General features: G+C 40.3%; 1 protein-coding gene across 1 annotated transcript in view; it reads right to left on the reverse strand.

The window, feature by feature from the left end:
• Window positions 1-270: 270 nt before the first annotated feature.
• The window catches only part of KCNK13 (potassium two pore domain channel subfamily K member 13), a 69,455-nt gene continuing 51,510 nt past the window's right edge, over window positions 271-18,215 (reverse strand). Inside the window, exon 2 of the mRNA XM_082058273.1 lies at window positions 271-2,948. Within this exon, the coding sequence (XP_081914399.1) occupies window positions 2,056-2,948 (893 nt within the window). The 3' untranslated portion in view covers window positions 271-2,055. The remainder of the gene's footprint in view (window positions 2,949-18,215) is intronic.

Here is an 18,215-nt window from a genome sequence, read left to right on the forward strand (position 1 = left end):
CCCCCAGAAACAAGTCAGACTGCTTTTCTCACCAAAGTTAAAGTTTGGGAGTGGATTCAGATTTTACTTGGATGCAAATATGAAGAGATACTATTAGGGACATTCCACTGCTGCACAGCTGAGTTCATATCAGTATTTGGACTAATGGCTTCAGCTGGAAGCTCTCCTTGTAACTAAGGACAGCAGGATTTTATTTTTAATCAGGATATTTTAGCTGTAATATGTCAAAAAGAGCTTGCAATTCTTCTCACTAGTTAAGTTTAATATTATATGTAAGGATTCCAAGAGGTATTTTTTCATTTTGAAAATCAAATATTGCTTAAAATTAGTATTAAAATGTTATCCTACAGTATCAGGAACCTCAATAAAAGAACTTGTGGTCAGAATGAAGAAAAAGAATATATTAATTCCTAATACAAATTAAACTGAAGAAGCTATCTGCATTGTTCCTAAGAAGAGAAGTTAAGAACTGAATACTGGTGTTTTCAATTTCCTAAAATTGTAGTATTCTACAAGCTTTCCTAGCTGGGAGAAAACATTCAATCCTGATGCATGTACTGTTCTCTTCAGGGGGAATTGGATCAGGACTTTTGTGACCAATTCTGATTATTTATACTCTCATATACTGTTTAGCTTTAATGCATTGCATGGTTAAAGGAGAATCAGGAATTCAGCCTAGTCTTCCTTAAATTCTTGCTAGACTTTATGTTAATTTAATCCCTTATTTCTCCATTTACCTAATACAAAGCATGATTGCACTATTAAACATCACTTTGTTACCTGTTTTTGTATTCTTCTCACTGTTATTATTCTTCTCATTGAAGTCTCCTTTCTAGTCATAATGAACACTCAGAGCATTTCACTGAGAAAAATGAGGAGTTAAACATTTTCTATTTCCCTAATCAAGACCCTGTCATTATCATCACTGAAAGCCAGAAAAGCAGATGAAGAATGACAGAATTACATGAAAGGTAAAAAAGACACTGCCAAAGTGATTTTGTGATCACAGTCACTTGTTACAATAGTTGGCATGGCAATCTAATTGCATACTAAAGTCTGTTGTGTAAACTCAGTTACTAGTTGCATTACATAATGCTGATGCTCAATTGCATCAGTTATAATTGAACATAATATGAGTAGAAATTTGGAAAAGTCTCTGTTATTGTGGAATAATTCATACAACTCGTCAGCGTGGCAGTTTTCAATTTAATTTGATATCTTTGAAACAGAAAGCCACAGTGATTCAATTATAGAAGAAAAAGTAGCCTAGGAAAAAAATCACGCTTTGCAAATGGAGAGAAGACAAAAGTAGAATAAATTTTTATTCTATCACTTATGACAGTATCCTTTTAAAGGGAAGACTAAATTAAATTCTAAAGGACAAATTCTCTTCTCATTCACATCACAATAGCTCCAGAGTAGTCCTACCAACTTTCATAGAATTACTCCAGATTTACACAAATATTAATGGCAGCAGAAGCTGCCCTTTCAAGCCCAGCTGTTTCAAAATAGGAATACATTTTAAGAAGTGATTTAGAAAAGAAAATTGTTTGTTTGTTTTATTTCATTAAATTGGGTCTGCAATATCACAGAGAAAGGCTGATTCCTGTTTTGGTCTCAGATAAGTTACTTTCAGAAAACAGGTATACAGAGAGTAAGATGAAAAGCTCAGAAATAAGAATGTGTTCAGTAGACACACTTGGTTGCTTCTCATACCATAGACTTCTCTACCTGAAATCTGCCTTTCATATAAATGGAGGAGAACAGGATATGGAAAATTGATCTGAAGGCTAAATAACATGTCTCCTGCAGTGACTTGCTTGAGGAGCAGAAGGAGGGGGAAGAAGGCAGGCTGAGACTGGTGCAATTCAAAGAGCAAACACGCTAAGTGATAGCCCCCAAAAAAGTGTCAGAGGTTTTCCAGCAGGAGGTATGCTGTTCCCATCCATCCCACCCTCTGGCGACACTCTCTCCCTAGCTATTTCCACTTGATTCATGTCGTTTCTGTACTTGTTGAAATGGTTCACACTATTTCGCTTTCTTACTGTTATTATTTCACCTATCCACACTTGTCTCTGCCAGTCTGTTATTCATAATTGCTAAGGCTCCAACCCCACCAGAGAATCCGTTTTGCTTTGAATTAGAGCCCATTTGCCTCGGATAGCCATTAGCAGTTTCCGACAGCTGTTTCTGCATGATGGCCAGTGAGACTTTATTGGAGGCCAGGAAGTCTTTCATGGAGATCATCTCGCCTGACAGCCGGCGTCCGTCTGTGTCACTCTCATTGACAACATCAGTCTCGATGGAGATGTTTCTCCGGCTACGCACATTTCCCGGCATTACCACGTTCCTCCGTGAACGAAATAATTTTCTTTGGCATCTGTGGCAGCACCTACAGTCCAGCTTCTTTAATATCCAGTTTATAGATTGTTTGATGACAATAGAGATCACGTTAAATAAGGAATAGATGCAGCACACCCCCATGAGTATGAAGACAAAATTGCCAAAGCGGTAAAGGCCTTGGCTCTCATATTTGGTGTTCTGGCTGCTGACCAGATCACCAAAACCAATGGTGCTGAAGGCCACAAAGCAGAAGTAAAGTGAGTCAAAGTAACTCCACCCTTCGATTGGTGTGTACATTGCAGAGGCACAGCAGGAAATGATGAGTGACACTACACATAGAATCAGCATGACGTAGTACACGGAGGGCTTCCAGCCCGCCAGGCTGTCCACCTCAGAGCTCCCCGAGCCCCGCCGGCTGTTGTGAGGGAGAACCCCTTTCCTCCTCAGCTGTCTTTCATGGCAGGACTTCATGACATAGGCTATGACTGTGATCAAGCGCTCCAGGAACAGGTTAAAGAACAAAATGGTCCCTGCACATCCTATAAGGCCATAAAATATCAGAAAAATTTTGCCTCCAACGGTGGCTGGGGTGGTCATGCCAAACCCTGGAAGAAAAAACAGAACAGTTGAAAAAAATAAACCCATAATCATGGTGTTGGTAGTTTTGTCACATGGAAGACTGATGAACTGTCAGCAAATCCCTGTGGCACAGCTCAGCTCTGGAAAAAAGCAAAAACACTCTCCCCAGCTGTTACCCACCTGTGCTTGACCATGTCCCAGTAGTAAGGGGAAGGAAATTCATGCCAGCATTTCCTCCAGAGTTAGAATGAAACAAAAAGCAGAAGAAAACATGCTGGAAAGAAAATATACTTTAGTGCAGGCCTGAATTTTGTTCTGGTTGCTAGGCTTGCTCCACCCCTCTTTGCGCCTGGGATCACTTCCAGGCTCTGGGGTTATCGCACCCACTTCCTTCTCTCTGATGCTGTTCTGGGTGGCTTTTGACTCACAGGGGTCCGTCCCCACCACATCTGAGTAAACCCAATATGAGTTTTTCTGACCCTTACTTAGCTCCTGCTGTAAGTGCGGGTGGCCCATCAGCCAGCACCCAGCACCCACCGCAGCCCAGGGAGGAAAGTCCAGGCTGGGAGCACACGCCAGAGGAGGCAGCTCCTGACAGGGTCAGCAGCCCCTCATGAGTGTCCCCAGCAGGCATTAGAGCTGCCCTGCATCTGACACCGGGGCCTGTCACTCATTATCAGTGCTTTTTCTAATCAGCATTGCCAAAGTTTTCATATTTCTCTGTGTCCCATTCCACAGCTCAAATCTGTATGTGAGTCTTTACTTAGGTGTTCTCTGGCGTCATTCCCATCATGGGATTTCTCAGGTCAGAGATGCTTCAGGCTTCCCTCAACCCTTCTTAAAGCCTGAAAACAGTAATTTTGTTTTGGTTAAAACTGTTGATAAGACAATCTTACTGTAGTAAGATATAATTAAAGAATAAAAAGCATGTCCAAACATCATTGAGCAAACTGGAGTAATAGTCCCTGTTGGTTTATTAGGATTAATAAGGGATTACATAACTGACCAATTAAGCCAAGACAATCTTGTTGAGAGAGAACAATCATGTTGGACAAGAGACACAGTTATTTGTTTCCCTGTCTTTGTATTGTGAGATGCTAATTACGAGATAAAGGCATTAGGCTCTGAGAAATAAAGGAAGTCATATTTAGTGCGATACATTTGTGCTTGGAAGACAGACAACTGCAGTGTGAAGAGACTCCCATGTTTCCAACACTGCTGAATTGCACTCCCCTTCATTGGAAACCTGCCACCAGCACAGATTGGTCTCTAACACTGCTCCTGCCTCACAGGGTCAAGTGACAGCCCTCACCATCACCCCCCCGGCAGGACCCCGTCCAAATGACAACCCCAAGTGTGAGCTCTGGAGGGTCACTGCATCCTCACCTGCATCTGCGGCCAAACTGCAGCCTCCAGAGGAGCTACAGGAGGCCCAAGCCTCCTTGTCAAATGTCAGTGCCAGAGACAGCCGGACTGCAGCTCTGTGATGTGGGCAACAGCATGGCGACACAAACCACACGGACAAAACGTTCTTCATTACAAGAACTTTTTGCTGTTGTTCTCCTTGGCACACATATGTTTTCACTCACTTTCTACCTCCCCATTCTGCTCTGTGAACTGATCCCTCTATAGTCCTAGTTTTGATGTTTATATTCTGTGCAGTCTGGCTTGTATGCAAGTCATGACCTCCACCCTGTGGACAGACCTGTAAAGACCGATGGATGAGGGGAACCTCTGCAGCTGGTGGGATCTGCCCAAAGCAGCCAGTGTGAGGGAGGCTGGGGGCCGCCATGTCCCGGGCCCCTCTGCTCACTGCAGAAGGGCTGCAGGCTGGGCAGGAACGGAAAGGCAAGGGAGCCTCTGGCACAGGGTGAAGGGCAGTGGGCAGCATCTCTCACAGAGTAAAGCAAATGCCCTGGGAAGAGAAATGTAAATCAGGTTCACGCTTCTAGCATGGCACAACACCTTTGGGCTGCTTCCCACAGGCCCCTTTCTGGATCCTACCACGGGCATCACGGCCAGAGCTCATCAGCTTTGTTTGTTTAGTTGACTGGATTTTATCGCAGAACTGAGATGTGTGTGCATAAAAAGCCACTAACAAAGGCAGCAAGCAGGCATGATGGGAAATGCATGGTGAGCTATAAATACCAGAAGATGCAAAACATTGATCCAAAGAGGCAGTGAGGCTCTGATGGGACTCTACCCCTTGTCAGCTCCTCCTCGTCAGCAGGGGCACTGGTTTGACCTCCTGGAGTAAATGTAATTTTTGTTCATTTTTCTATTTATAAACCTCAATGTGTAGCAATCAATGCTAAGATTTCTAAGGAAGCACTAAAATGGAAAACCTAAAAGCAATACAAAGTTATTAACTTAACAAGCATTTTCCTTCAAAGCTAATTTGTCAAAAATGAGCTATGAGCTTTTAGTTACAGAAATAATTTCAGTTCATTAAATGCCTTGTATTTCCATGTATTGGGCCACACTATGCCTGGTTAACTTTGGCTATCACAGTATTATACCCGGGATTAATTCGGAATGCTGTATTATAGACTAGGGCTTGTTTGACAGTAAGTCATTTTTCTCCAAATGGACTTTTGGGGTGTTTGAAATACTCGTAAATCCAAGGAAATCTGGTTAATTGTATCGGCCAAGAAATGCAGGAGGGCAAAATTGCAAAAGGCTTACAATAGTGGAAATGAAACTAAATGTTCTTGTATGGCATTTTTGTGAGGACACAGAATCTCCATACTGGGTCAGACCGCTGTCTTTGACAGTGAAAGATATAAGAAAATGTGTATAGGGAAGAAAATATGAACAGAGTGATCTTTCTCTGGGATACTCTCTCATCTTGCAGAAATCAGCAGTTTAGAGGACATCACATTTAATAATTCAATCATCAATCTTGTAAAATAGTTTTTTAAAATAATCTATACTCTTGGTCTCCATTAAAACTGAGGCAGTAAGTTGGAAAAGAAATCTTTGTCTAACCTGCTGTCTGACAATTAATTTCAGGGGTCTGCTTTTTGCAGTCAGTTGTAGCAATTGTCATTCTCCATGCACATTATCCCTTCACCTTCCCCCTTCTGCTTTTATAGACTTCTATTATTTCCATCTTTCTCATTTCTTCCCCAGTCTGGAGAGGTCTATGAAGTTTAGTCTCAAGTTTTCACTCTGCTAAGACATACTTCTGACTAGCCCTACTACCTTTCTTGTTTCTTTTCTATCTTAATACAGTCTTCCAAAGATAAAGGAGCAGGACCAGAAATACACAGTATTTGCAATGCAAAAGTACTTTGAATTTATGCAGGGCATGCTGATGTGTTGTGCTTTGCTCTCTTTTTCACAGGAATTCCTATTTGTCTTTTTAATTGCTACTGACCACTGAACCGATATTTTCAGCAACCTGTCCACAGTGGGTCCTAGCTCACTTGCTCAACAACTGATGGCTGCCTTGGAGCTCTTCACTATCTGGCTGTAATTACATCTATCTTTTTCCGTGTACATTACTTTGCATTAATCAACACTGAATTACGTCTACATTTTTACTTAGTTATTCAGGAATACGAGATTCTTCTATAGTTCACTACAGTCAGGTTTATAGTTGGTTATCCTGAATACTTCTCTGTCCTAAGGAAAGGTTGCTCTCTATTTATTTCTCTATCTCTTTTCTTACATTATTTAAGACTGTTGAAATGTGCAGGTGTCAGCAAATAGCCCCAGAGACCCTGATGTTAATCTGCTACCATTTTGAAAACTGAATATTGATACCTCGCTTTTCATCTGTTCTTTTTAAACAGTTATTTATCAAGGATAAGATTTAACAGGACAGGCTGGAGAGTTGGGCGGGGAAAAATTTAATGAAATATAACAAAGGCAAGTGCAGAGTCCTGCATCTGGGCAGGAACAACCCTGGGTTCCAGTATAAGTTGGGGAATGACCTATTAGAGAGCAGCATAGGGGAAAGGGACCTGGGGGTCCTGGTGTACAGCAGGATGACCATGAGCCAGCACTGTGTTCTTGTGGCCAAGAAGGCCAATGGCATCCCGGGGTGGTTAGTAGGTCGAGAGAGGTTCTCCTTCCCCTCTACTCTGTGGTGAGACCACACCTGGAATATTGTGTCCAGTTCTGGGCCCCTCAGTTCCAGAAGGACAGGGAACTGCTGGAGAGAGTCCAGCACAGGGCAACAAAGATGATTAAGGGAGTGGAGCATCTCCCATGTGAGGAAAGGCTGAGGGAGCTGGGGCTCTTTAGCTTGGAGGAGACTGAGGGGTGACCTCATTAATGTTTACAAATATATAAAGGGTGAGTGTCACGAGGATGGAGCCAGGCTCTTCTCAGTGACAACCACTGGTAGGACAAGGGGTAATGGGTTCAAAATGGAACACAAGAGGTTCCACTTAAATTTGAGAAGAAACATCTTTTCAGTGAGGGTAACAGAACACTGGAACAGGCTGCCCAGGGGGGTTGTGGAGCCTCCTTCCCTGGAGACATTCAAAACCCACCTGGACACATTCCTGTGTAATCTCATCTAGATGTTCCTGCTCCAGCAGGGTGATTGGACTAGATGATCTTTTGGGGTCCCTTCCAATCCCTAACAGTCTGTGATTCTGTGATTCAACTTTTCATCCCATTGGAGTATTGTTTATTTCTTTTGATGAAGAGTTTTGCAAAAAAGCTTTTATAATGTCCAGGTACACTGTAATTTTTGTGAGGTGTGACTTCCCTCTGCAAATCTATATCACCTTTTTGAACACTCTGACTAGTTATATTCTTGTTTACAGTTTCCTAATGTTCCTCCATGGCAGACAGATTTACTGGCCTCTGGTTTCCAGGAACATCTTTGTAGCCTTTTTGCACAAATTGTGGTTACATCTGCTATCTTTTCTTCTCCTTGCACCAAACCTGATTTCAGGCTATAAACCACAATTAGTTAAGCAGCATTTTCATGTTTGAGTTCTTTTATGAGCCCTGCATGAAAAATTCAGTCCTGGCAGTTTGAAAGAGATTAGTCAAATAGGAGAAATAGAGGAGAAACCATGAGCCAAATACATGGAAGGGAAATGACTTAGTGAGCAATTAGAGCAGAAATCTGATCCATGCGGCATAACAGTGAAAGAGCAAGAAGTTAAATTGGCAGACTGGGAAGCAAATACAGAATGAAATTATGAAATCATATAAAAGAGGAAATAATAGCAGTGGCTGACACTTGCAGATTATTTGAAAATATTATACAAGATTGCTTCTTGTGAAGAAGAAAGAAAACAGGAAACAACCGCAGGAAAAAAATGCTAATTTTTTATGGTATGAGAGAATGCTGATGAAATTTAGTGAACTTTATTTTACAAATTGGGTGACACTTCTTGAAAAAGAGTTATTTCAAGTAGAAATAGAGATTACAGTTAATCAAGTGGGAATCAGATCATTCTGAATTGGAAAAATTGAATATTTTTAAGGTACTGAAAAATGTTTCAATTGATTGGTTAGATATGTCCGCAGATATGGCACTATATTATCACCATTGATAGATACGCATGATAAGCCCTAACTTTACCAGCCCAACAATGAAGAAGGCCTTCTTAGTAAAGATTTCAGATATCTATTCTGAAATCAGTATGATACAGATTTACCTATGTCCCATGATCCACTGACTACTATAAACTGATGTTACCTTTCCTAATATTCAGCTGAACTGAGCAAATACATTCCTTGTAGCTTCAATTTTCCTTTAACTGTTGTGGTTTGGCTTTTTTCACATATTGCTTAGGCAAGAATTCAGATTTGTTTGCTGAGTATTTATACTGATTCTGAGTTTCTCTGTAGCAGAACTACATTTTGCAGAAGCTGGAAGGAATTTAAACTCCAAGTAGAGTCAGTAAAAGTTTTCTAAAGCACTGCATACCTCTTATGCAAAACTATTTTGCAGATTTTGTCTTGGCAGTAAAACTTCTATCATGAAGACTGTTACTGCAAAATGCTCTAAAATCTACCCGTGTCTTCAGGTTATATTGTGTGCATATTCCAAGAAGACAGAGATTACTTATACAAAAGAACAATTAAAAAATGTAAATGCATCCATAGTATAATATAATCATGCTTCATGATTTCCTGAAGCAAATAGTGGGTATAACCAAAGAAAAGCAAGCAGCTGTAATTCCTATCAATAGTCAGCTTGATAAGGACTGAGGCCCAACAGAAGTTCTTCTAGAGCAGAATCCTTTGACAGAAGGTAAATATTGATTAACATGAAGCAAATATTGTTCTTAATATAACAGTAACATGCTTGTATCGAAATCTCACAAGAGGAACAGTCATCAACTTTCTACAATTAAACAACTCTACAAAAAAATCTAGTTTCTCTATTTTTTGTTCCTCAATATCTTGATTCATCTTCCTCCAAAAACAAGCACCAGCCCCTAAAAGCCAGACCCCCAAGATGATGTGGTGCAGATATCCCACCCAGCCACTCTGGCTCTGCCTAGGTCCCCCAGCACCACAACATCCCCCCAGACAGCCAAGGGGGCACAGCCCAGGGCACTTGTGCCACTACATCCTGCCATGTCACACACACAATGCACAGCCCCAGGGAATCCAGCTGCCAACTCCAGGCCAATATTAGGTAATTTCATCTTTTCTGTTGTAAACTACTTCATCGCTACCAATTGTTGTAAGTGTTTCTCCCAGATCACTATCCACACTCATCTCCCTCTGCTTGGTGATACACAGTCTGGCATCTCTTTTAATTCTGGATGTCCTGACATTCACAGGTTGCATTAATTAAGCCTTCAGTTTTCATTTCCTGGTATGCTTGATGCTATGAAAGAGCACGAGAAACAGTTCCTCAATCCTAATCCCTCATGAACGAAGCCTGGAGCACCAAATATAACCTGTGCGTAGGAAGACTAGGACTGACATACAGATTTTACAGTTAATTCTGGATCATGAGATTGAGTCTTTCTATTGTTCTGCAAAATAGCACTCTTTTCTGAGAGGTTTCGTTTCCTTTTTGAATGTGTGCAGTTCACTGCTCCTGCCTTTCCCACTAAGAGGAAGTGGGTAGAAAAAAGGGGTAACACTATAGCAACAGTAATGAATCATTGTGATGCTAGAAATATCATGATAAAACAGCTTTCCAGTTTAACCTACGATCAGTCGTCTTTGTCTGTCATGTTGTGACTGTATTCCTAATGCATTTTCTATTTATTTGATTAACTCTTTTCCTTGTTTTTGTCTATCAGTTCTACTTTGGTCATGACTCACTCGGGAAATGATGAATTTCACCAGTGGAACGGTCAATGGAAAACAACTGAAGATCGTGACAGACATGAATCGAGCTAAATACCAAGACTTCCAACTGCAGTGAAAAGATCATAAAGAAAATAGTTATTAGGAGAGAGAAATATGGAAAGTCTTAGATACCTGCAAAGATGCTGACTGTCCTTCCCTCAGACACGTTCTGCACTGAACTCTCTGCGTAAAGGACATTCTGTGCTTCTAAAAGACAGGCAGAAGAAACTACCCTAAGTGAAGCTGTGCTTCAAAGGCTTCACTGATAAAAAGTCCTGTACTGTGTACTGTTCCTACAGTGTGCAGACACTAATTATTTGGCAAAATTCACTTCTGCCATGATGGCCTATTCTGGTGCTGCCAGAGCACAAAAAGTAGTCCTAGGAAAACTCTACTTCTGCTGGAGTAATTGCCACCCACAGGAACTCTTGTAGGAAGAGCCAAAGCACTCTCAGATCATGTCACTTGTCACATCAGTCCCCTTAGGACACTGCTGCTTCAGCAACCTTGTAACAGAGCCCTGCTCTAGAAAGGAATGGGGGCATTAAGTCATCCCCAGGAAGAGAAGAAAAAGACACACTTCTGTGAAGACTTTTACTGTGTGAGAGGAGATGCTCATGGAAGCAGGCAAGGTGCTGTCACAGCTACCTGACAGCAATAAACTGGGACTTGGGTCTAACTTCTGATATGAAAACAAATGTCTAGTGTGGTTCATTTTGCTAAGTGTATGCAGAAAATCACCCCCCCAACACACACACAACCCCCTCTGTGATTTCCCATTAGTGGATGCTCAGTATTTGAACTGTGTGGCTGCCTGGTGAGACATACTTATATTCACACGTGTTGTCAGAACCACTCAGATAAACATCTTGACCCTCTCTCTAACTATGAGGGGAGATAGAGCTAGCTGCATCCTTAAACCCTCCTTTACTGCAACAATTATTTGACAAAATAATATTTTATCAGGGACAGCCTGGAGTATGTTAGCATTTATTTCATCGGCAATGCTATTTTCTCATGCAGATGGTTACATGGTTACATGGTGAAGGGCTCAGCCTGCCCAGGCAGGCAGGGATGTATGGCCATAACAACGCTCCTTTGTGCTATATGCTCTTCTGTTTCCAGACCCACCCACCTGAGTGAGCTCTGTGCCTCCTGCCCTGGTATCCCAAGCACCTTGTAGAGCTGTAAAAGCTGGAAATGTCTCCAGGGCTATTAGATCTTAGTCACATCTGCAGATACACCGCTATGCTGAGTGATCATCTGCTCGGTGACCTGGGACCCTGCCTTGAATGCCACTGCTGCTGCTTCCTTCTGTGCCGGTCTGCACCCACAATGTCGTGCTCGGGCAGGTTGAGAGAGATGTAACCTTCTGCAGGGCTCCTAGCAGGGTTAAGTCCATTCCTAAATGGCAATGCTGATGCTGAGACTAATGACAGAAGATGTTTTCATGAAACAATAAATATAGTTACCCAACTACAACCAATACTTTCTCATATATATTGAGATTTTTTTTCCCCTCTCTAGCTTGTTTGGAGAGTCATCAAAGTTGTCAGATAACACCCTCACCACTTTTTCATTGAGGCTGAAATACAGAAGGAAGATGATACTGCTTCAAGGATGGCACGAGTCCCATGCTTAGCCTGTGCCACTGTGGAGTTACAAGACGTGTGTGAAAGATTGTGCATGACATTACTTTGGCCGTGAGAAAAACCTTCTGAGAACCCAATCTTGTAACACTGATGTAGGTTTGTCATGCCAAGTGTGTGAACGTGACTTCAAGGGTAGAAATAGCAAAATACTGAGGCTTTCATGGATTTGTTTTTGCAGCACATAACATAAAGCTTGTTTCGTGTCAGCGTGTGTGAGGCAATGTCTGTATTTAACATGGCAAAGTTCAGCTCACAGTGAGCCACTGTTTAAACCTGTCTGAAGAGCTGGATACCTGTTACTGCCCTTCTTCTCTCATTCCACTTATACAATCTGCATGTTCTGCCTTGAAGAGAAACCTATCTTAAGAAAAGCTTCCAGTGTTAAGAAATCTAAAAGACATAAGTGAAAAAAGTACTAAAGGGATAACACTGGATGAAAGACAGAATTAAAATTCAATTTTAATAGACAACATCCTTAGGGATCTGTTGATGTATCAGTTATAATGTCTGTGCAGCCCTTAAATAATAGATAACTTTTTGGGAGAGAGAGCCACTGTAATTTTCATTATTGTAATTTTTTTGTATAAGATAATTTATGAGAACCCTGCCATTCTGTTTTATATAATGAGGGTTATATTTTATTTAAAGTTCATTCAAGGTCTTAAGTAAGAAATGTACACAGCTGTGTTACAGCTTCTGTGCTATCATTAATTCAATGTATAAATATGCTATCATTAATTCAATGTATAAATACTTCATGCCTAACTTTGGGTTTCCCTTTATAATTTTATGTAGTTTTTGAAGCCTGAGGTGTATGCCCAGTGCCTTTCTGCCATCCCTAGATAGATTTGTAAGTCTGTAAACCTTTTGTGTTACTATAGGGATAGAAAAGGGCTCAGTTTTGAAAACACCTCATTATTATGATTTTAAATTTTTTTTTGTGACTTGTTGAAAAGTCATTTAAACGTTTGTGTAGTTTTTATTTAGCCTTAACACATAACAACATTTATCTAAGTAAATAATCTATATTTTATTAACACATTTGTATTTAATATTTAATTAAATATTAATACGTCATATGAAAAGGTACTCAATCCCTACGTGTAGGTGAACAGCATATCTGGTCCAGCCTCAACACCCATCAAAGCCAGTCATCAATAGTTTGGCGGGCTCTAAAAGGCAGAAAACTATCAATAACTGCTGGCGCTGCAGGAGTGCTTGAGTGCTCGGTTACATACTAATACTTCCCAGCCCCTGGGAAGGTGATAAGGGTTCAGTCCCTGCAGCTGTTTGCAAATGTGCTGCAGACATCAGCTTCCACCTCTTTCCTCCAGAGAAATGTCTAGGACTCAATGATCTTAAAGGTGTTTTCTAACCAAAATGATTCTATGACACCAAGCGCAGCTTTTGCTGGGTGCTCAGAGCCCTCTTTGGATGCAAACCTGCATGTGCATGGCCCCAAGACAACCTAAAATCCTGTGCCAAAACGCACTTAGCAGCTTATACCTTGGTGTGGGTACTGGAGTAATGAAGAGTGTTAGTTCTGTGGACAAGTAGCACCAACTGCAATTCAGCGAGTGCAGGTGTCAGTGCCCCCGTCCCCTGTCTCAGGCCTCAGGCAGAGGCTGTAGCCCTAAGGGCACTGAGTCTATGGGGAAAAAGCTTTTTGCTGTTTCTTTTTGGAGAAACGAAAGCCTAACGTTTTACAATTAGGGAAAAAAAAAAAAAAAGTTCTATTTGATGTTTTGATAAGAGAAGGATGCTAAAGCAGTAATATTTCTCTTGTTCCAAGTAAATAAATTAAAAATAATTAGATTGCTGTGTGTGCTGCAGGGGAAGGTTTGCTTGTTGTCCAGTCCGCTGGCACCAAAGCCAGGGACTCATCAGGCCCTGCCTCCAACCCAACACATCGTCCGAGTCCTCTCCCCGGGGCCGATGCCAACACACCTCACAGAGACTGGCAAAACTGGGGGAAATGAGTGTGACTCGAGTTCAAACTACAGCAAAGTATTAGCGTTTAACACTGAATGAAAATATTTAAATGGTCATAACATTTCTGGATAATATACCATCAAACATTGCATAGAGTACAGGTTTTTGAATGTATGTTGTATTTAAATCTTAATACACAACATATTCACCTTTCTTAAAGGTTTTCCTTAAAATTATAATAGCTATAATATCCTAGACTCCAAGCTACACACAAATTTATCCAAGGAACAATAAGGAAATATGGTAGAACAAATAGAGCCTTTCCTTAGTTAAAAAATGCCTGAGAAGGCAGTTTATATAATGTAGGAAGAAACACAGTTATCATCAGTTCCATTCCTGTTAAAAACCAGCACAAAAATAAAAATAACAAATCAAAATTTTAATCACAATAGAAATATTTTCAACATGAAAGCCAAAGGCATATGCTTTTGGATTTAAGGTCATTGAGCATGGAAATGCAGTAACTGTCAGATTTGCAATGTATATTTGGTTAACATTCAGCACCAAAAGAAGTCCCCATAAAAACATATTTATAGGAAAAAAGCCTTAAAAAATTGGCCTTTCTTACTGATTTCAGAAGGGTATGTTCAGAAGAGGTATACACTGTATACACAGTATATATGAAGCGTCTGCGATGTGTTGAAGAATCAAAACCAGACCTAAACATCTTGAAGTATGACTGAAACAGGGATTATAAATATTTCTTCAACAAGCTTGGAGAAAATGAATGGATTAATATATATACAAAACTGAAAATTACAGATAATTATATCTGCATTAGATAATCATGTGTATGTGTGATGAATACATATATATGTACATAAACATTTTATTTTTCTATTGATAGTCTCCCTTACTAACAATAGGCAATAACTTCAAGCTATAATTCATCTTGGTAGGATAATACTTTATCTGAATTGTGAATGTAATTAACACTGTTTCAAGGGCTTGTTTCCAGTCAGTCAGTCTGTGTAAACATAATAACTTCAGCTATTAAGGAAGAGGAACATAATGTTTTGTACTAATTTAGCCATAGGTTAATCTACACAAAATTTTTCCTTTTAAATAGTACAAATCTGCCTGCATTTTAAGAATTTTCAAATGTTAGTTTAAATTTGGTTATTGTGAATTTTATTCCTGGCATGGATACATGAGATATCTTTATTTTTCTTGGAGGAAAAAAGTGTTCCTGTGTCTCCCGGAGGGCATTTTTCACGTAATACTGTAGGAAAGTTATATGTCTGTAGCTGCTGTGATTTGCTTTTTTAGTCCAAAATGTATTAATAGAATTTTCCTTTGGTCTGCAGCTTTAGTGTTTCTTCTCATTTAGAGGTAAAGCTATGAGGAGTAATGCAGTTATTTTTGTTTCTCACCGTGGAAAAAAGAGAGACAATGTGGTGTCTGTTTGTATCTTCTTGGTAACATGAGCCTGGGGAAACTCTGCTAGTAGCATTTTCAGTGAACAGGATTTTTCATCAGTAAGGCTCTTCCTTGGCCTGAAATACCAACACAATCAGAGCAATTTTATGTAACATGGTCACTTGCAGTTTAACTAAAGCAGAAAGACAGAGGCTGACAGTGTTAAAGTCAAAAAAATAAAGAAAAGAAAAGGAAAACAAAAATCTCCAGCATTACAGGCTGGAAGGAAGCTGGACACAGATAAGGAAAGCTTATTTTTGGTAATGTAAAAAAGCCCACGATATTTGCATATGTGTTTCTGTATGATTACATTTTCCTAACCAATTTGAAGCCTTATCTTGATGGCAGAGGGGAAGGCTGGGAGCCATCGCTACCAGAACCACCATTTGCCAAGGGCCTCAATACTGCTACTTCCACAGCCTCACACAGAAAATTAGGTTAGCATGATGCTTGGATACATCAAACTCCAGAACAGATCAAAGGACCACAGCATAAAAGACAGCACAAACACTGCTTTAGTTCCCTGGAGACTGACAGAAAGCCCACAAAAGCTAAGAATAAAAACAAAAAATTCACAGTTCCCAAGCAGGTGCTGCAGTGACTGCAGATGCAAAGCAAGGACCATGAGTCCATACCATATTGGCTGTTGGTATGGTATGTGGTAAGATATTTAAATATTCCATATGAAAAAGGAAGCAGATATTAATGTTGTGATTAAAATTGCAAAAACTGGTAGGCAGTGCTGACAGCAAATATCAGAGATTGCAGTGAATATTTATCACTGGAGAACTGGTGATGTAGGACTGCTAGTTCTGTGAGTACTTACGATGAGCATATGATGATAAACTTCAACACTTGTTTTATCAACTTGAAATTTCTTATCCATTATTCTGTGTAAGATACCTTAAAAGCTAAGAGTTATGAGGGGGGCAAAGACTCTCGTATTTTTTGTTATTTTAAAAGCAAAAACTTATGCTGGAGAGACTGAGAGCTGGACACATGGGAATAAAAACTGAGTTTGTGAAATAATTACAGAATGATCAAATGGTTTGGGTTTAAAAAGATCTTGAAATACCATCTAGTCCAACCCCCCTGACATGGGTAGAGTCATCTTTCACTAGATCATGTTGCTAAAAAGCCCATCCAACCTAAATAATGTCAGGCTGCTCCAAAGAGCACATCGCCTGCAAAACAAGCATTATTGCCACCAGATGCAAGAATGTCCAGACAAACTTAGGACACTACACAGAAGCAAAAAGAATCGAGGTAATGTCAGTGACTGCAGTGAATTTTGTCTTGGAGACAAGAGTAATTGCCAAACAGTGTGCTGGCTTCTATCTGCACAATGACAAAACGCATAGTTTTGTTTCCAAAATGTCTGGCTTTTTCAAAAGGCAAGGACCTGCTAAGGCCCTGGTTCATGGATTGCCTAAAGGAAATGCACATGCACCTGTGAAGTCAGAGATGCTCCTTCAGTGACAGGTCTAGTGGCATATGTCTGTAAATCAAGCATAAATTAAATAATCCAGCCTAGTCATATTATTTTACAGGTCCAAACATTTATGTAGAAAAGGACCTATATGTAAAATGCAGCAGGAAGGTTCACACTGCAGTGCTCCAAATCCTCCATAGCAACTTTGTCTTGCTGTCAAATTATTGTGCCATTGCAAATGCTAAAAAAAAAAACCCGACACAATACCTACTGCAAGGACCAATTCTCTTCTTACCTACCTGGGTGATGACCAATCCTGCTCACTGTGCATCAGGCAAACTTAAAATCTCAGCATCACTTGCCTCATTCACCCAAACAATTCAATAAGAACAAGACGAGCACGCAGAGGGTAGAATTGAAAGAGATGATTACAAGAAGATAAAGAGTGGTCAAAAGCTACAAAGCTGGGTGTTTTCTGATGTAACTTGACAAGGGATGTACTAAGGACATCCCAAAATCAGGGGATGGATCTAGAGGCTGCCTAGTCCAGCTCAGATCAGGGCCTCCCACGCACAGCAGGTGTCCAGTCAGATGTGAATTCATCCAGAGGATAAAAGGGATGCCAGGCTTTCCAGTCAGGCATTTATAGATTTATGGAAATAAAATTATACTTTAACGATGTCTGGAAAAAGAGATGTTCATATATGCAAAGACAAAACTGAAGTGAATTATTTCAGCAGTAAAATTGTGAAACTGCTTCTGAAATACTTTTGATTAAAGGTTAAACAGTCAGTAGTAGCTTTTGCGAGACCCACAGAAAATCTTTATTTACTTTTAATCTGCTTTATGAGGTTCCCCTCTGCAGGTTTAACTGAATTGACAGCTTTTGTTTGTGAGAAATCACAGCACTGTTGGAAACACAAGCCATTTCAGAGGGGCTGTCACCTCCGCTCACAGGCACCTGCAGCCACCAGACCCGCAAAGCGGATTCCTACCAGAGCTCAGTATTTGTGAGACCCCAGGAGACGTGAGCTCTTCTCTGAATGATTACCTGAAGACATCACTGAGTTGAAATCATAATGCAGACAAATATTAAAAAGCTTTGGGGGAAATGCCTGGCTGAACTTTAAAGAGATTACATGGACTGTGGAGTGCAACACATGGACTGTCTTAAATTCTGAAAGACTTAACTCAGGGCTACGTCCTGGACTCTGCGCTAAGAAACAGTAACTTAATAAAGGCCTATCATTTCAAACATTGGAGTTAAATGAAGGAAAGCCATTTCAATAAGCACAAAGATAATTTTATCCCAAGAATCTTATCCTGAGATTTCAGATTATTTGGGAATATGGCTTTTCTCAGTCTTTCAGAAGCTGTTAAGCCTGGAAGCCGAGAGGTTCAGCTGTTGGAAGCCTGTATACAAAACAACACTCCTTTGCAAGTACCTTTTTCACAGATGTGTCATGGTTTACTTCATACTTTTAATGTTGATCAGCTAAACAACTACAGTTAAT

Source organism: Streptopelia decaocto, assembly GCF_964273445.1.
Source record: "Streptopelia decaocto genome assembly, chromosome: 7".
In the NCBI taxonomy this organism is placed as follows: Eukaryota; Metazoa; Chordata; class Aves; order Columbiformes; family Columbidae; genus Streptopelia; species Streptopelia decaocto.